Source organism: Bubalus bubalis, chromosome X (genome assembly GCF_019923935.1).
Source record: "Bubalus bubalis isolate 160015118507 breed Murrah chromosome X, NDDB_SH_1, whole genome shotgun sequence".
Taxonomy (NCBI): domain Eukaryota; kingdom Metazoa; phylum Chordata; class Mammalia; order Artiodactyla; family Bovidae; genus Bubalus; species Bubalus bubalis.
Genome location: NC_059181.1, coordinates 15716983 through 15736173, shown reverse-complemented (window position 1 = coordinate 15736173; position 19191 = coordinate 15716983). Strand labels below are relative to the sequence as shown.

The 19191-nt window shown below is 43.1% G+C and overlaps 1 protein-coding gene across 4 annotated transcripts in view; it reads right to left on the bottom strand.

The window, feature by feature from the left end:
- Nucleotides 1–19191, bottom strand: part of ARHGAP6 (Rho GTPase activating protein 6) — a 790573-nt gene that overhangs the window by 509345 nt on the left and 262037 nt on the right. Inside the window, exon 1 of one of the 4 annotated variants that reach the window (XM_025277134.3) lies at nucleotides 18632–19187. The exons of the other annotated variants lie outside the window; for them this stretch is intronic. Within the exon in view, the coding sequence (XP_025132919.1) occupies nucleotides 18632–18676 (45 nt within the window). The 5' untranslated portion in view covers nucleotides 18677–19187. Of the gene's footprint in view, nucleotides 1–18631; nucleotides 19188–19191 lie in introns of those variants that run through there. 4 annotated transcript variants of the gene reach the window in all.

Sequence of the window (19191 nt, the reverse complement as noted above, 5' to 3'; positions counted from 1 at the left end):
CTCACAGAGACACACAGACCTAGGAGAGGAGAGGAGGAAGGACCCTTGGGCGTGCACTTCGCTTTCTGTAATGGATACTGCTGGGATGCAGTAGAATTTTATTTTTTTAAGGATACTGCTTTAAACACATACCGATTTTGTGATTGCTAAAAGAGCACTACAGGAAATAGTGTTGTAAAGCAAACAATCACCTAATGTGCCTTTGTTTAAATCGGACATTGTAACAAAACTAAGATAGTACTTCACTTAGAAAGTTGAATTTCTTAGAAGTCTAGAGTGTCTAGTTCAGTAGGATGTTTCTGTGTTAACCACAAATGTATGCTTGGTCAGATTTCTGTGAACCCCAAATAAGGAATAAAAAATGGGGCTTTGTCTCATTTCTTACATTTTTATTTTTCTAGGTGGGTGGTCTAGAAGGGAAAAAGATATACTACAATTTTACTAATGTATTTAAAGTTTGGCTGTGTAAGATTGATTTCAGTCCTTCATTTGCAAGTGTATACTTTCTGATTCTTTTATCCAGGCCTACTCTTTACAAACAACTTTATTGAGATGTACTTTGCCTATCATAAAATTCACTTATAAATTTACCAAAATCTGCAACCACCACCACAGTCTAGATTGAGTACATCTCAGTCACCCTAATAACATTCCTGGTGACCGTAAGGAGTCATTTCCCCTTTTCCATTCCTAGCTTCAGGCAACCACTAATCTACTTTCTATCTCTAGAGATTTGTGGAAAGTATTATATCTTCACACACATATACGTAATATAAATCAAAAATACATCTCTTCTTTAACAAAATCCTACTTATACACCAAGATTTTGCTGTTTTCAATGTTTAAAGTTTTTTTAGTAACAAATAAATGAAAGGTTGCAAAGAAACCTCTGAAAAACAGTCCTACAAACAACATGTTTTTCCACTGTAAAATACTACTTTAAAGCTTATGACAACCAACCAACAGACAGCATTTTTCCATCATGCAATGTTTTCCTCATTAAAGTCAAAAGTGTCCATTTTACTCTCTTCCAGTATTCCTATCCCCTCAACCCCAATCAAACTCTTCACAGGTTTAAAAGAGTTTATAGCACATATTCTTAACTTCATTTGCAGACAAAACCCTGGAGAAATTTAGTCTCCTCCAAATTTGGATCACGAGCTGGAGCAAGCAAATGAAACTTCCCCAAATGACATCCTGTTCCATAGCTTTTAAGAGCTATGATAAAGTTTCTAGACTCTCTTTAAAGATATTCTGGAAATTCATCAGACTAGTCATAAAGCCACTAACTTCCTTAGCAACCCAGTAATATTGTGAGCTTTCCAAGTTAATTATAGATCTTGTTATTTTAAGGAACAATCATTAATTGAGATCTTTTAATTAAATTAACAAGAGGTTATGAAATAGGTTCTACAAAATAACCCTTTGCCCCTTTGACAACCAATGAAAAAAATTCTTATCATGGTAAGTTAAAGAATTGACCATTGGTCAACATGACAAATGTATGAAATTAAGTCATTTCCCCATAACTCTCCAGCCCAGCACAATTGTGAAAGTAGATAAATCACGTTTCATTTGGGCTTGTACCACCCAATTTACTGCCCTAGAATACAACAGCCTTGTTCAGGCCAATTCACAGACTTCTGACAGGAGCCTTCACAGGCCCCCAGTTTGCCAGTTTCTGAGTCTAGTACACTGGCTCTCACAAGGGTGCTGACCTGCTTTCTATTTTCAACTGGAATTTCCTCCTCTGGGGTGACAGGATCCCCACCCTCAGTGGCATTCACCTGGTTTTCTGTTCAGTGCCCCTGTTCTATAGCTTGCCCCTCGCTTTGGAACTGAAGGGAATTCCAGGCTCGCCTCCTGCAGAGTCCAATGACAGGAACACTCATGGACATTATGCTTCACGTATGGTGAGAATCAGGTTTTGTGAGCATCCCAAGTTCCTCTTAGGAGACACCAAGGTGATATTTACTCAGGAAGTTGCTGGGATCTAAGACAAGACCTGCAGGAAATGATAGCAGGGAGGCCAGGTTGTAGGGCTAAAGCTGTAAAGACATCTCCATTCAAAGGGTCACAAGAATGTGGAAGAGTCAGCCAAAAGAAACATCCCAAAGCATAAGATGGGGCCACATCCCTTGGCAAAACACAGGCTGCCCTGGAGGAACAACAGCTCTCTCACCGCCCAGCTCTTGTGGCTGCACTCAGCAAGCTATATAGAGTTTAAAGAGTTTAAAGAAAAGGGCACTGGTGTTTTTAGGGTCAGCCCTTGGAGGCCCTTTACATTCCTTGCTCTGAGGGAGTTCTGGACAGATTAATGTAAAAATCGCAAATGCAAAACAAGAGCCAGCACTTTAAACCAAGGAGTAAATGACATTTTTCCGAGTTCAACTCTCCATTTTGAAGGGGTAAGAATAGCAAAGTTTGCGAAAATTTTTCTGCCTAGAATGTTTACAAAATAAGGTATGTGCTTAGTCTCTCATTCGTGTCCAACTCTGCAATCCTATGGACTGTAGCCCGCCAGGCTCCTCTGTCCATGGGACTCTCCAGGCAAGAATACTGGAGTGGGTTGCCATGCCCTCCTCCAGGCGATCTCCTGACCCAGAAATTGAACTGGGGTCTCCTGCACTGCAGGCGGATTCTTTACCAGCTGAGCTACGAGAGAAAATATGAGACAACACAATTTTTAACTTAAAACTTGCAGAGGATTTTCTGGTGACTTAGAGAAGGAGACGAAGAAGATAGGTTTTAGACACTATAAGCTATATGTGAATGCATCTTACTTTTTAATTAAGAGGAAGTCTGAGAGTAGAAACTAGATATTATCCTTTTTTGAAATTTTCCTTTAGCACTGGACTCACATCTGGTTCTGCACACATTCTAGTGAATAAATGAATGTTCAGTGCTATTTTGCCCTTATCTGAACACACTCAATTTTCTTCTCCACACGGACCATATGTGTCCCCTTTCTTTTGCCCTCTCTCTTATATAACAGTGGGCTTCCCTTGTGGCTTCAGACAGTAAAGAATCTGCCTGCAATTCACGAGACTGGGGTTCAATCCCTGGGTCAGGAAGGTCCCCTAGAGAAGAGAAGGGCTACCCACTCCAGTGTTTTTGCCTGAAGAATCCATGGACAGGAACCTGGCAGGCTATAGTCCATGGGGTCACCAAGAGTTGGACACGGCTGAGTCACTAACACTAACACACTTATATAACAGTAGATCTGTCTACAGCATCTGTGGTCATTTGAGACACAGCTTCGGACCAGAAATCCGAAAACTTTTTGGGTAAAGAGCCAGATGGAAAATATTTTAGAGTTTGCATGCCATGGAGTCTGTCACAACTACTCAACTCTGCTGGTGTAACCTGAAAGCAGTCATAGTTGATATGTAAATGAAAGGGCATGGCTATTTTCATGGACACTAAAATTTTTATTGTATATAATGTTCACATGTGATGAACTAGTCTTCTTTGGATTTTTTCCCACTATTTCAAAATGCAATACTTATCTATTCTTACTTGCAGGTTGTTAAAAAAAAAAAAAAGCAGGCAGCAGCCTAGATTTGGCCCATGGGCCATAGTTTGCTGGCCTCCGACTTAGACAACTAAGTGACTGGGATATGGTGGGTGCTGTACTAGGTATGACCACCTATGGAGCAAACTGAAAAACAAAATGGGATTTGGCAACTGTTCAGTCAGTTGATTTGCTAGAGGAAGACAGGGCAAAGGTTTTAAACTTCAGAGAGGAAATTCTGTGTGTGTGCATTATTTTTAATTTAGTTTATCCATGTACATAGCAAAGTTGATCAAACTCATCAGCTAATTTCCAAATGTTGGCTCTGATTTGTTTGAACTACGGTATTAATATTTGTTTCTTCTTATTGTAAATGACCTCATCCACAATCTCAGAAGACGGTTTTAAAAACAGGAGCCAAATTTATAAATCTTTGTGACACTAGTAAATTAAAACGAATTAAAAAAATCTCCTGGGAGATGAATGTTTTCCTTTTAATATATTGAGGAACCAGTGTTGCTAAGCCCAAGGAAACAGGGGAAGACTGTGACGATTCTGTTTAAATGTTAATAGATTCAGACTATTTCTATAATATTCCCTCAACATCTATTCAATATATATCCAATCAATGTGGATTTGTGGAGACTGGTATCAGAAGGATCGTCCCATTATCCTGCCTCTCTTGCTTAATTAGGTCATAAGGAAATACATATTGATACATAACAGAAAGGGATCATTGAGCAAATTGGAAAAAATTGAGATAGATTTGCATCTTCTTAAACATGTCAGTATTTTCAAAATTTGATTACATACTGTGGGAAAGTGAATGATTTGCCCTATTTCTTCACCCCTTACTGTGCTCACACCCCTGCCATGGCCCCATCATGGAGGAAGTATATTTCTTTACTCAGTGACATTAGGCTTGGTCATGACTTGCCTTGGTCATGGTAGATGGGTAGAGATGAGAGTGTGCCTGAGCTCAGCCTGCGCATTAAGAATCCTTAGTCAATTCCACTTGCCATATTGTGCATCTGCACTTCTCCAAATAAATGCTGCCCCACCAACCTAGGTCCTAGAATAAACACATGTAGAATGGAATCGTCAAGTAGTCAAGCCCTGTAGGCTGGCAGCTTGACCTCAGGGCCAGCAGTTGGGTTCTGCCAGATAAAGACACATGTCTGTGAAAATAAGTGATGGGTGTTTTAAGCCACTGATTTTCAAAGTAGCTTTTTTTATGCAGCAATTTAGTGTGGCAATAGCTAACTGAAAGAAACACAATTCTACATTTTCGATAACACAGCATAAAGCACCATTTTGTGTGTCTGTGTGCACATGTGTATGCATGGCAGGAGTTCTCTATTTCATTCCTTTTTAATGGTATCCAAAATAAAATAGTGTCCCCCAGTGAAGAAATCTCCTGGAAGGCCCCGTAGCTCTTCACACCCAGGTTCTTCCTACAGTCCCTACAAGGGGATATGAAGGACCCACAGGGTAATGAGGGCCTTCCCTGCCTACTGAATTGAAAGCAATAGGTTGGTCTAAGAATGTCAAGGTTTTAAAAAATATTTTCCGTTTCTAATAAAGATCAAGGCAAATCATATAGTAAAACTGATAATTAGTAAAAACTAATAATTTAAGTATCCAATAAGAGTAGGCCTATGTTAGAAGAATCAGACAGCATCAGCTCTTTTTACAACTTTTTTTTTTAAATAGTGGGAACCAAATAAATGCAGGAAGTCTTTAGAACTGTGTCCCGAATGATAAGGTTTCACTCTGCAGCCATCCTGAATAAAAACAGCTATTAAGGTTTTTTTTGAACCAGCTAATCTTGATAAGGTTCAACCGTTTCCCCAAGAGAGGTCTATGAACTGCCACTCCCTTCGAATTGAATGAATAAAAATTCATGTGTACCATTAACATCAGGGTTTATACAACACTTGTGCTGCCCAACTGGGTCATGGCTACTGCAAATGCATGTGGGACTTGTGTTTATCCTTGTTCATAAATACCTTTGGACGGTACAGTGCCTGCTCTCCTGTACCTTTCCCAGGCGGCTGCAAGTTCAACCATGCAGTTGTCATTCCTGAAATGGATGTTCCATTAGAACAGCCATGCAGAGAAGGAGCATGGAGCATTCATGCAGGAGCTAAATTCTGTGCTGTTTCAATCAAAAGCACTTTGCTAAAGAAAACACAACAGTTGGAATTACAAAATAACCACAATGCTCAGCTAAAAATACCAAACAGGATGTTCTTCATTTGTGGTTGTATATGTTACTAACAACAAGAACTCCAAAACCCTCTCTGATCTCATTGTCAATTCATCTTAACTTTCTTCTGTTAGGTCTCTGGACCTTTCTGACAAATGATCGATGGAGATAGGAATGTTCCCACTGTGCCAGAAGGACAGAGGAAGTAATTTAAAAGGTGGCATTTTACGAAGAACGGGTCAGTGGTTGCCTGGATTAGAGAAGGTGGTAGGAGGTAGTGTGGGTGTGGCTACAGAGGGGTAGATGAGAGAGCTCTTCTATGGCGATGGAACAGTCACATATCTTCAGTGTGGTGGCAGATACGCCAATCTAGACATGTGATAGAATTGCCCGCACATTTCTCGGTCTCTCTCTCCCTCCTCCTGACTGTCCCTCCCTCCCTCACAAAATACAAAGGAATGCATGTGAAAAACTGGTGAATCATGAACAAGGTCTATAGTCAGGTTGACAGCATTATACTAATGTGAATTTCCTGATTTTGAAACTGTACTGTAATTATGGAAGATGCTATCATTGAGGGAAGCTGGATAAAGGGTACATGGACTCTCTTGGTTTTACTCTACTTTTGCAACTTCCTATGACTCTAGAATATTTACAAAATGAAAAGCTTTTAAAACTGTCATTTTAAAGGTAACATCTCAACCCAGTGTCATTTTGCAGTCAGCCACCATGCAGTGGTTCAAGCACTGAGACTTGGCAGTCAAACTGATGAGGACTTGAATCCCAGTTCCACTGCTTACTAGCTGTTGTGACCTTGAAAGAGATCCAAACTCAGTGCCTTGGTTTCCTCATCCTGTAAGTGGGAATGATAATAGGACCTACCTAACAGGGGTCTTTAAAGGATTAAGTGAGATACTACAGGCAATATGTCCAGAGTTCATGGAAAGCATTCAGTAAGTATTGGCTGTTATTATTATTAAGATGGTAAATCAGTCTAAGTACTTCTAAGAGCATTAAGTTCTTGATTAATTTGGCTGACATTCAAGAACACACCAAGTGCCAGGCACATGCCTCATGTGACCAAGGAGATGGAGTCTAGACATGGGCCCTGGTTCTGGTCTCTGTCCCTTTGGATTTTTCAGTTCTATAATGAATACGATCTTTAAAGATGCAATTTACATGTAAGATGGATGTTATGAAAGTGGAAACACAGGGGCCTTGAGGAGGAACTAACTTTAGAACGAGAGGCCCTTTCTGCAGTCAAGGTTGAAATGGGAGTTTTCTCTCTGCTAAATTACTGGAGCACAGTCTTCAGCTGCAAGCACTCCTTTACCAGCAGACAGAAATGAGAATAAAGCACAGGTTAACCCATTGGTGTTGATGTATAACTTTAAGGGTTAAAACTCTTTATCCATCAACCAGAAAAAGACTAAATCCATTCTTCCTTTATCATTCTTTAGAAAAGACATTAAAGTATCCCCAGGGGTATAGAGGAAAATGAATTTATTATGGTTTGAGTTTGTATTAATAAATTTAGATCAAAGCATTTCTGAATTAAGTATGGAGTTTCTTGATTTTAAATTAAGTACAATACCTATGTAAATACATCACTGTATAATACATGATAAGTAACAAGCTTTGAATATTAAAGGCATGCACATCATATACAGATGGAGTTGGCATGACACATTACTAGCTTAAATATGGTAATATAGATAACCCATGGGGAGAGGAAAGAGCCATTGTAAGCAGTTTGGGAGTCCTCTATATACTCAGGAATTTAGGGTCTTTCATAATGCAATTAAACTTCAAACAAGACTGACATGCATATGATGAATTTTCTGTTTGCCAATTCTCCCCCATGTCTGCCAAAACAAAGCAAACAATGTCCTCCCTTCTCTGTGTTGGCCTTTGCCCTCTGAAACTGATCTCAGTGGATTTTGTTGGATTTAGTACTAGAAGGAGATGAGTGAGCAGAAGACCAAGAGGTCAGAATATTCATCTCTCATCCCACTCCATCCCTGCTTCTCCATATTTTGCCCTTGCTGCAATCCTCACTGGGTACCTTTCCAGGGTCCCTTCCTGTGAGGTGGGCCGTCAACGGGTTTTGGTAATGCTGGACCCTCTCTGTCTCCCTGCAGTCATGGCTTCCCCACTGCTAATTTCTATGTACCTTACCGCCCCTTGTTGATTCTGGTTAATAGTCCTTTCCTTAAATTAGGCATTTTTGAGTGTCGCATCTGTTTCCTGTCACATTCTTATGGATACAATGCCCTTCTCTGTGAGTCAGCAGCTAAGGTGGGAGAACACCTTATCTTTTGAGATTGAAGTTAAGACTGTGGTTTACATTCTGCTCAGACCATCAAACTGACATCATAATGGGACTGTTACAGGTCATGTGCATAAATACTCACATAAATAATACTATGTGTGACCATTTTCAAATTCCCTCAGCAAACCTGACATCCCATTTTCCTGCTAAACAATTATTACTCTGTGGATTGAATTAAAACAGCACTAAATTAAAACGGCACTGCTAAGTAAGGACTTCAGAGCGATGTCCAAGGGTCCTGTCCTGATGGGCAGAGCTCATGCCCTGTGTTCCCTGCCACAGGGGAGCTCAGCAAATACACAACTGAAGTGCTCCGCACACTGGTGACATACTTTTAGCCTCTTTATTTCACTTGGATGGATACCTTTCTTTACCAAGATCTCAGTCAGCTATAGAAAGGGGTCATTCAAAAAATATTTTTAAAATTGATTCATCTGAACATCTTTTGCTGTTTCCATAGCAACTTTTCCCCAAAGCCATAACTCTAAATTCCTCTGAAAACTTCATCTCAGAAATCTAATGTATTTGGCACTCCAAACACTCAAATTTTACTATACAAATTTAACTTGGAAGAATTCTAAGAGTGTGTCAAACAACCAAAAAAAAAGGAGAGAAAATCCTGACCGGTTTTTATTTTCATTTCAAAGGATCATGACATCTTTCAAGGAAAGAGCCCTCATCAACACTGCTCATATTTGAGTAAAGTAGTCTCATTCTTTGTGTATAATTTACCCAAACTGAGATGTATCCCACAGCCACATCCAAGCAGTTATCATAAAGACAGAGAAAGCAGTACCATATAAGGATGGGTGGTAGTCCTTATTGTTTCATTTGATCTATCTTTAAGTTTTAAGTATTCAGAAAGTACTTAAGAATAAAACAAATCAGAATGGTTGGTCTTTTGAAAATAAGATTAGAACCAGAAAATCTGAGAAGGTACATTAAAAGATATTAAATAACTGTGTTCATTTGTAAACCTTGGTGATCTTAGTCCAAAATTTTGCAAGCTCCTAAGACTTTTAAAACTATTTACTCCCCCATTACTTCAGAACTTACTCTAAGACAGGCCATGCTAAATAACATTCACTGATGTGGCCAGGGCTTGAGAAGGGGCCCCACAATCCTTGTCAGTGACAGATAGAATGCCAACACACCTGCCACTCTGGGCTGATTGGGAGTTTTGTGGGTTTTTTTTTTTTTTTGCAGTTGACATTTGTTCATTTATTAACCCTTCATCATGCAAACTGCTATTTCAAGGCAATATATCATATAGAATTATTGGCCAATAGTCCATATCTCCGACTATGAAATTCCTAATGGGAGACCTTCTCTCTCTCCTTTAAAATTAACATGAAATCATATGGCCTGTTCCAGCCAATCAGATGCTCCCATGTAAGACTTTGCCACTCCAAGAAGTAATATAGAGAAACAAGGATAGTTAGAAACCATTTAAGTCTGAGTACAAATCATAGGATGATGAAGATCATAGAAAATTATGTAATTTTTAAAATTTTAAGAGAATTAATTCCTTTTAAAAGGAATTAAGCACTTATTATGTTATATCCAATGCCTTTGAATCAGTTTGCCTCCTTAGCAATAGCAGTGGGCAATGACTCAAGTCTGACTGATCTTGTCACTCTGTCCTCCTGTGTTGGCGAGGGGCCCACATTGGACCAAGGAGGTGTGTCTTGACTGGGAGATTTTTAACCAGGATGGAATTGAGAGAGAAGAGCTGGGAGAAGCTAACTTTCTCTTTCTCACTTTTGTTTTTCTTTCAGTGCCTTTGCATTTCCCCCAGAGCAGGCCAGTCTGTATCACATCCTCAACAAGTGACTGTTGGAGAGTGACAGACCCTAGCTCTCCACTCACCTACAGTCATGGACCCAACATCCAAGCACGCAGGTTTTCGGAGAATTCCTCACATCAGTTGGGAGATGATGATCACTAATTCTAGAGCATCACCGACTTGATGGCCATGTGTTTGAGCAGGCTCTGGGAGTCGGTGATGAACAGGGAAGCCTGGTGTGCTGCAGTCCATGGAGTCACAAAGAGTTGGACACGACTGAGTGACTGAACTGAACTGAAGTGAATTCTAGAGCCAGGACTACCATGTTTAATAAACTGCTATTCCAGCTATCTCAGAATAGAGGTAGTGAACTGAGACAAGATCATTAAATGCTGATGCATCAAGAAGTCACCTGAAGGTTGACACAAGAGAGAAGACAGGAAATGTTTAAAAACAAGATCCAAGATGACAAAGGGCATCAGGAGTTGAGGAGTGAAGAAGAAAAGCCCAAGGCAGTGAGGCTTCTAGAAGGTCCACCATCACCCTTCCCCCACTGTGTGAAACATGATGCTCATAGTCATGACTCACTCACATCTGGAAGAGGTAAGTCACATTTTGTCTCACTCTTAAACAGCAGGGAAAGACATACAATTCATTTGAGAGAGCACAATACAAAATGAATCCCACAAACAGAAAGATGTTGATGTCTACAGAGATAAATCTAAGGCAAAGTTTCTTAATTTCAGCACTACTGACTTTGGCAATGGACAATCCTGTTAGGCTGTGCTGTGCACGATGTTGAGCAGCAACTCAGGTCTCTAACTACTAGATGCCAGTAGCATCCTTTGCCAGTTGTGACAACCAACAATGCCTCCAGGCATTTCTCAGTGTCCCCTGGTTGAGAACCACTGGCTTAGATTACCTAGAAAACAGATGCTAAGGGACATTTTTGCCCTCATGCTATGGGAGAGGAAGAATTCCTATGCCTCCTGTACTCTTAGTGCGTTCAGCTGAAATGAAAATGCCAGGTTACAAAACAAAAGACCTCTCTGAAAACTGGTACTCCATTACCTCAGAGTCACCTCAGGAGAAGCCCTACGTTGAAATCTCTGGATCCCCTTTACCGCTGAATCTAGACTTTGTAGAGGCTTCTTGAACAGTACATGGTCCACAATGTATTTCAATCAATTGGTGGTTTCCATACATGGCTGCTGCCAGAATCACTGATGCCAAGCCTCAGCCTTGAAGATTCTCATTTAGTGGAAATTGGGTGAAGCCCTCAAGCCAGTATGTTCTGCAATCATCAGCTGATGATGAGTGAAGTTTTGAATCCACTGTGGATTGTGATGCGTATAGGTGAAACCACTCAAGTAGCCAAATTCATTTCCTCATAGATGTTTATTGTGTGCCCATCCTGTACCAGGACCCATTCTAGACAGTGGGAATATCATGGAAAAGAATGATGAGGTCCTTGCCCTGAATGTAGGGAGTCTCACACGTATAATATAATACCAAGTAGTGGAGCAGACAACGAATGCAGCATCTAGTGTGCTATGATCAATGGTAATTGATGGACTCAGAAGCACTTTGGAGAGAGCAGTCGAGGAAGTGAGTTTTTTTCCCCGCAACTTATAGAATATATATAGAAAGAGACACACACAACATCCAAGGCAGAAGAGACAGCAGGAACAAAGGTCCAGGGAAGGAAAGAGCTGGTCACATTCGAGGAACTGAAAGTACACTGATGTGGCTGAGCAGTGTCAAGCTGAGGGAGGGTGTTAGGAACCAGGGAGATTTATGTAGGAGGACTTGGAAGGCCAAGGTCATAGATGAAGGTATTAGTCTAAGTGTAATGGAAACTAGTCAAAGAGCTTTAAGCACTGAAATGTCACAATCTCATTTTTTAAAAAAGATCTCAACTGGTCCCATGACTGGACTGTCGGGTTACCATGTTGTCTTAGCGAGGATGACGGATGCTGTGTGTTCGGGTTTAGATGACAGCAGCGCAGGTGGAAAGAGGAGGATGACTTTGGAGAGTGCTGTGAAAACAGACCTGGCAGGGCCAGATTCAAGGTGGGGGATGCAGGAAAGGGAGGGCTTCACGATGACCCCTAGGTGTCTGGCTTGGGCAGCTCACCAAGTCACCAACCATTTACTGAGGCAGGAAAGGCCAAAAGTGATACAGGTGAGGGACAGGTGAGAAACCAAACACCCAGTGAAGAGTACATACAACTGGACAATAATATCACGACCAAGCTGAGACTCAAGTGTATTTGGTTCAGAGTTATCAGCAGGTGGGGAACAGGAAAAGTAAATAATACAAGTTTATGATCAGAAAGGACTGAGACCAAGGGTAGTATCTGTTTTCTTATGATTAACAGATATCTCTGCTACACAACATGCAACAGGAATCTGATTGTTTATCAACTAGCAGTGGTGCTTAACAAGTGTTTTGAGGGAATTTCCTGGTGGTCCAATGGTTAAGAGTCTATCTGTCAATGAGGGGAACATGGGTTCGATCCTTGGTCTGGGAACTAGGATCCCTCATGCCGCAGGGCAACTGAGACTGCGCGCAACTATTGAGCCCGCGTGCCCTAGAGCCTGTGCTCCACAAGAGAAGCCACCACAGTGAGAAGACCGCACCCAACAATTAGGGAGTAGTCCCTGCTTGCCACAACTAGAGCAAGCCCACATGCAGCGACAAAGAGTCTGTACACTGCAACGAAGACCCAGCACAGCCGTAAATAACTAAATAAATAACATTAAAAAAAAATGAAGTGTTTTCAAGGATGGGAGATGTGGCTTCCTAAGATGATGAGAGTTCCAAACCAAAGAGGTTATATTCAGGAAAAACTTAGGGCAGCAGAAAAGAAAGTGTGTTGGGAAGTGGGGATGGGGAATGGAAAAGGTATCCACAATTAGTAGAGGTGTTAATTAAGGTGATTCAATAATCTCCCTCTGATTTGTAACTTGCAAAATCTGGGCTTTTGTGAAGAGACAAATGAGTAGCAAGCAGAGTGTTATAAAAGTGAATTCTGAGCCATGCAGCAGGCCAGTACAAATTCTTCTGAATTTCCTAAGATGTCTACACTGGCAGAACTGATGGATGATAACTGATCCATATCAGCTCAGTGCTGCAAAGGTGCCCAGTTCTGGGTGTCTTTGGAATTACCAAAGAATAGCCTGTAATCAGGGGCTTCCCCGGCAGCTCAGCAGTAAAGAATCCACCCAGAATGCAGAGAGACGGGTTCAATCCCTGGGTCGGGAAGGTCCCCTGAGGAAGGCATGGGAACCCACTCCAGTATTCTTGCCTGGAGAATCCCATGGACAGAGGAGCCTAGTGGGCTGCAGTTCACAGGGTCACAAACAGTCGGACACGACTGAAACGACTAAGCACACACACACCCATCCTGTAACCAACACCACTGAATTATTAAGTAGATTTAATGGCTTTAAAGTCTTTCAAAATCAAATGTTCATAGAAAGCAAACTTGGAAACTTTCATAATAAGACCTCAACAGATTCGGGTGAGGAAAGGCTCCCTGCCAGGGTAAGCAGCTTAGCCCTTCCAGTGGGTTCCTTAGGGAGGAGGAACCATAAGTAGAGCAAGGAAAGAGTCAGCGGTTAGTAACGAGGCTGTGGTCAAGAGCACAGAGGACAGGGGACTGCACCAAACAGGAAGTGATGTCAGCAACAGAGAAGCTCAGAAGTGGACCAGTCAAGGGATGAAAATGGCTGCATCTTGACATCTGGACTCCATGGGGGGATGTCCCAAATCAGAGCCTAAGCCCCTTGCTTTTTGCCACACCTCAGTGAACAGAACACACGTAACCCATCTGTAGACTTATCTTTACAGGCAGCAGCATGAAACCTTATTGTTTCTCTTTCACAAAAAAGAGGGTGAAAATAAGTGAGTGCCTCCAGGGAGATGCTGGGGATAACAGTATTCCATAAGTTGTTCCAAGACGCCTCTGATAATTTGTTCTAAAATTAATATTCAGTGTAGTGATTCTACTGAAGTCACCATACTCAATTGCACAGGTTGTCATGAAATTAGGCATTTGTCACAAGACCTTGGTAGATGATCAAGGTTTGCAATATTCTCTTTGGAGTTAATGCAAGAAAGCATATGAGGACTGTTGGGAAAGGCAGATTAAGGTAATCTTTAACTCAGGCCAAGCGATCTGACTTTTGGGGGCCCAACAAAAGTGGGAGAACACTTCTAAGGCCACGATCAGTGAAACTAGGCTGACTCATTATTATACCCCCAGCACTCGGGCTGCATTTGAGGCTCTCTCTGAATCTCTGTGTTGGTCTTTCTCTGAAGTTCTGCATGTTCTTTGAATAGAATATATATAATATTCAGAAGATTTACTCTGTCTTCTCTTTCTCAGTCTCGCTACACAGTAGATGTTACATCTTCTTAAAAATATACATGAAAATTAGATAGACCAGAGGGTCTCCATGGGAGCAATCTTGCCCTCTACAGGACATTTGGCCCTGTCTGGAGATACATTTGGTTATCTCAAGTGGGGGTGGGTTGGGCTATGGTACAGGTATCTAGTAGGTGGATATCAAGGATGCTGCTAAACATTGTACAGAGTACAGGATGGCCCCACAACAAAGAACAATCCTACTCAAAACACTCATTTTGCTGAGGCTGAGAAACGCAAGACAAAATGGCATTCAACTTAATGGATGTGCAAATTTGGGGTTTTGTCTATAGCAGTCCAATTAAAGAGTTATCTGGCTGTGTAATTCAATGATATGAGGGGTCACATTAAGTCACTGAAAGTAGGATATTTGATTGTTGGTTTATTATGGTGACAAAAGAGGAAGAAGGGAGAATTTGGCTCTTCTAACTCAATTTTCTGAGTCAAATGAGCTCTGTGGGATCAGGGCATGTGCATAAAACTCTCTGTTCTGTCACCAACTCCACCTGTGCCACCCTGAACTCCACCACTCTAAACTTGGATTTCTTCAACCACAAAATAGAAAACCTAACCCACCAGCTGGACTTGAGGCTGAAATTGACACAGACAGTGTCCAAACACTTTGCAATGTGCTTAAGACAATAACAGTGAGAAGCTGCAGTTTCTCTAGGAGTGCTGCCAGGCAAGCACTGATTTGTGCATGTCATCCTTGACCCTCTATCAGTTCAGTTCAGTTCAGCCGCTCAGTAGTGTCCGACTCTTTGTGACCCCATGAATCGCAGCACGCCAGGCCTCCCTGTCCATCACCAACTCCCGGAGTTCACCCAGACTCACGCCCATCGAGTCAGTGATGCCATCCAGCCATTTCATCCTCTGTCGTCCCCTTCTCCTCTTGCCCCCCATCCCTCCCAGCATCAGAGTCTTTTCCAATGAGTCAACTCTTCGCATGAGGTGGCCAAAGTACTGGAGTTTCAGCTTTAGCATCATTCCTTCCAAAGAAATCCCAGGACTGATCTCCTTCAGAATGGACTGGATGGATGTCCTTGCAGTCCAAGGGACTCTCAAGAGTCTTCTCCAACACCACAGTTCAAAAGTATCAATTCTTTGGTGCTCAGCTTTCTTCACAGTCCAACTTTCACATCCATACATGACCACTGGAAAAGCCATAGCCTTGACTAGATGGACCTTTGTTGGCAAAGTAATGTCTCTGCTTTTGAATATGCTATCTAGGTTGGTCAAAACTTTCCTTCCAAGGAGTAAGCATCTTTTATTTTCATGGTTGCACTCACCATCTGCAGTGATTTTGGAGCCCAAAAAACCCTCTATAGCCTCTCCAAATGCAGTCTGGCTAGTTCAATGTCCTAAGCATCTCTAAAATATGCTGACTGCACTCAACCTCCAGCTCAGTTGAGGTAGAGAGCATCTCCTTCATTTCTCCCTGGTCCAAATGCCAGGAAGTGTGCACTTTGACACCTCCTCACCTGGGACCAAAGCAGGATTTTCAAAATACGAAGCTGACCAAGTCACCAAAAGGCATCAAAGGATGACACCCAGCTGGGAGGATGGAGTCACCATAAACTCCATGTGGGAAAACCGTGGGAGGAAAGGTTGGGAGGAAAATGTTGGCTGCATTTTTGTTTTGATGATAAAACAAGACAGTTGTGCTATACTTCAGGAAAGTGCTAACTGATTTTATAAATGCAGGATGCTCTTCTCTGCTTAAGTGTTTTGTATTTCTCTCTTTGTCACTATTAGGACCATTTGAAAAGATGACTGAAGAACTCATAGCAATTCTTAAGATTTTCACTACTTCATCATCTTTGGAAAAATGGCCGAATACCTGGCCCACAAAAATGTTTGATGAACATTTGAGTAAAAGGTGAGCCACTGATTTCTTAAATACAGTGTCCCTTTGGCCAAATGAAAAAAAAAGCACTGAAGAAAGAGTATTACTTGCCCCTGGATTAGATTTCAGAGGAGGCAAGAGGTACTGAGGACACCTGAGGATAATTCTTTTCTAGAAGATGCAGACAAAAAAAAAAAAAAAAAACAAACAGCCTCCAGGACTCCAGGATAATACACAATGGGGCAAAACCAAGTTGGGCAAAATAAGTGGAATATTTATGCAAAAAGGCAAAAGAAGCTCTTGGAATTACCTCAATCACTGTGGGGGAAGCAGACAAAGAGTACAGCGTTAGAATAGATTTTAAACCATAGAGGGTTATGTTAATATGAAAAACAATGGGTCACACTTAATACAGAACATTCTTTTGACTTGTGATTGATACAGTGCTGCTGAGCGCTGCTGCTTTGTCATTCTAAAGCATGTTTCAGAGGACCGGGGTGACTTCTTCTGACCTGAGAGCCAACATATTCTCTCTGGAATCTTCCTTCTGAGTCTTAAATCAGAAAATACGTATATAGTCATCTGTGCTAGAATACAGGGCGATTTCATCAGCATATCTTCAGAGAGCAAGAGGAGGCATTAACATCTGCTTGACTCTTAAGTTTTTGCTTTTAGGAAAATGAGACATCTGATTGATTTTTAATTTGTTTCGTGATGCATTGGGTGTATTTGCATAATTAAGGCAATAATCATTCATATAACGAATAGATTTTTTTTAAGGAGTCAGTTCTCACCTTTCCTCCCTTACCTTGTAAATGATATTGACACCTCAGATTACAATTCAAAGGGCACCAGCACACAGTTCAAAATCAGAAGAAGGTAGTGGGATGAGATGCTGATTAGACATAATGAGCACAGACCCTAGATCTTTCTGTGCAAAGAAACCTCTGCTGAAAACTGGTTGCCCTTAATACCGCTTTAAAAGGCAAATCGCTGAGCCGCTGGTGTTTCAAAAAAAAAAAAAAAGAACAGGCATTAGTAACTTACTAGTGTCTCACTGAGCATTTCAAGGCAAATAACGCTGGCAAAACTAGACAAAGAGCCGTCATAGGTTCCTAGAACGGGTGCCTGAGAAGGAACCTTAAGAATTTCCTAATTCAGGCCATCATTTTTTTTTTTCCAGCGCAGCAAAGTGAAACCCCAGAAGGTCGCGGTGAGCCCAACCTGTCGTTGTCCCCCCAACCCCGCCTCCGTCTGCAACCAGCCACTCGACTACTGCCCGGGAACCAGTTGTAGCAGCTCCCAGGGATCTCTGCACCTACCACCCCTGTTCACCTCGACTCCTTTCTTGAAAGCTTTCCTTTTTTTAAATGTGGAGAGTGCATTGTGGAGGACACGAATTCCCAGCAGATAACTGCCTCTGCCTTATTATAAATATGGATGATTCCTAACTTTCAGTCTTAATTCTCCCTAGTTTTGAAAGTCAGCCCCCAGAATGTCCCATCTCAGTGAAAATCATGTCAGGGAGAACTCAGTAAAGTAGCAGATGCCAGAACAACTGCAATGCCCCATGTCAAAGCCACACATCTACCACAGAGACATGTCCAAAGACTGGGTTAAACTAACACAGATCCCTGTCGGCTTCCTGGAGGCGGTGCTCAGAATCTTCACAAGTAGTACCCATTCCTCAGAAACATCTCTATGTTCATTGGACTTTTCTTTCTTAAGTCTTCTCTCTTTCTCAAAAAGAAACTCCGTCTACAATCTGGATCTGGTCGGTCCCATCATTCACTTAGAAATCTTGACTCCTTCTTTAAAGGAGGCAAACTCCACGAGTTTTATGTCTCGTGTGTCCTGAGGTCCCCAGCTCTGCGCAGTGCCTGGCATACAGTAGGACGCCAGGAAATGTGGAATATTTGAGGCAACAGGAAGAGAGGCCACAGACACAGGACACTCTACCACCTTCTTACATTAAATCAGAAAATGTGCAACCTTGTGTCCCGCTACAAACTCCTAGGGAAATGCACGCCCCCTTTCCAAGGAGCAAACCGGAGGCACCCCAACGCGCCCTGCAGGGCTTCTCCGGAGGGTCCACTGGTCACACGCTGGGATCGCCAAGCCGCCCGGCCTCCCGTCCAGTTCTCTGTGGGTTCTTGCGGTGTATCTCACCGAAGACTGGGTGGGCGAACCTGGGCCCAGCCCCGGGAGTCCCATTTTTCAGCCTTGGCCAGAGAGGCGGTGGCAGGGTCCAGTCCCCGATCCCAAACGCAGTGACTACTGCGCGGGGCAGAGGACCACGGGCTCTGGAAGTGGGGGTTCCCCTTCTAAGGGGCACCCGAGTTTCTGAACAGGTGACACTCGGGGTGATGCACGCGGCACTCTCCAACGCCCCCCGCCCCAATCACACACCGAGGACCTCTGCGGAGCCCTGGATCCTTTCAACTCCGCGCCGTCCCCCCAGGTCGGCCGTGTGGCGCCCCCTGTCGCCTCTGCGCGCGCCGGGACACTCACCGCATAGTGCAGCTGCGGTTTCTCGCGGTTCACCGGGTCCCCCATGTCGCCACCAGGGGAGGAGTAGCGGGCTCTGGGGCTCAGGCTGGGGTCGTGGCGCCTCTCCGGGGTCCCCCTATTTTACCGCCATCCTCCGGCAGCCCCCGGACTCGAGCCCTGCTCCCTGCGCCCAGAGCGCGGTGCAAAGCGTCCGGGGCACCAGCGTCCCGCCGCGGAGCCGGTGGGGACAGGGAGGAGGCGACGGCGAAGGGGAAGGAGGAGGAGGAGGAGGAGGAGGAGGAGGAGGAGGAGGGAGAGGCCGAGTCAAATTCGATGGGCGGGCGTTTAATTCCTTCCGCTCCTGCCGGGCCCCAGTCTCGACCGCCGCTGCCAGCTGTTTGGGGGCTACAGCGACCGAGCGCGCCCACGACAGGTGTCAGGGTGGCCGGCGCTCCGAACTCCTGCCACCCCCGCCCCTCCCCGAGCCCACGGGCCCCGGTATGCCAGGGCCGGGGCTGCTAACGCCTTCACCACCAGCGAGAGGGAGAGAGCTTGGGTTTCCAAGAAAGAGACTTTGACTA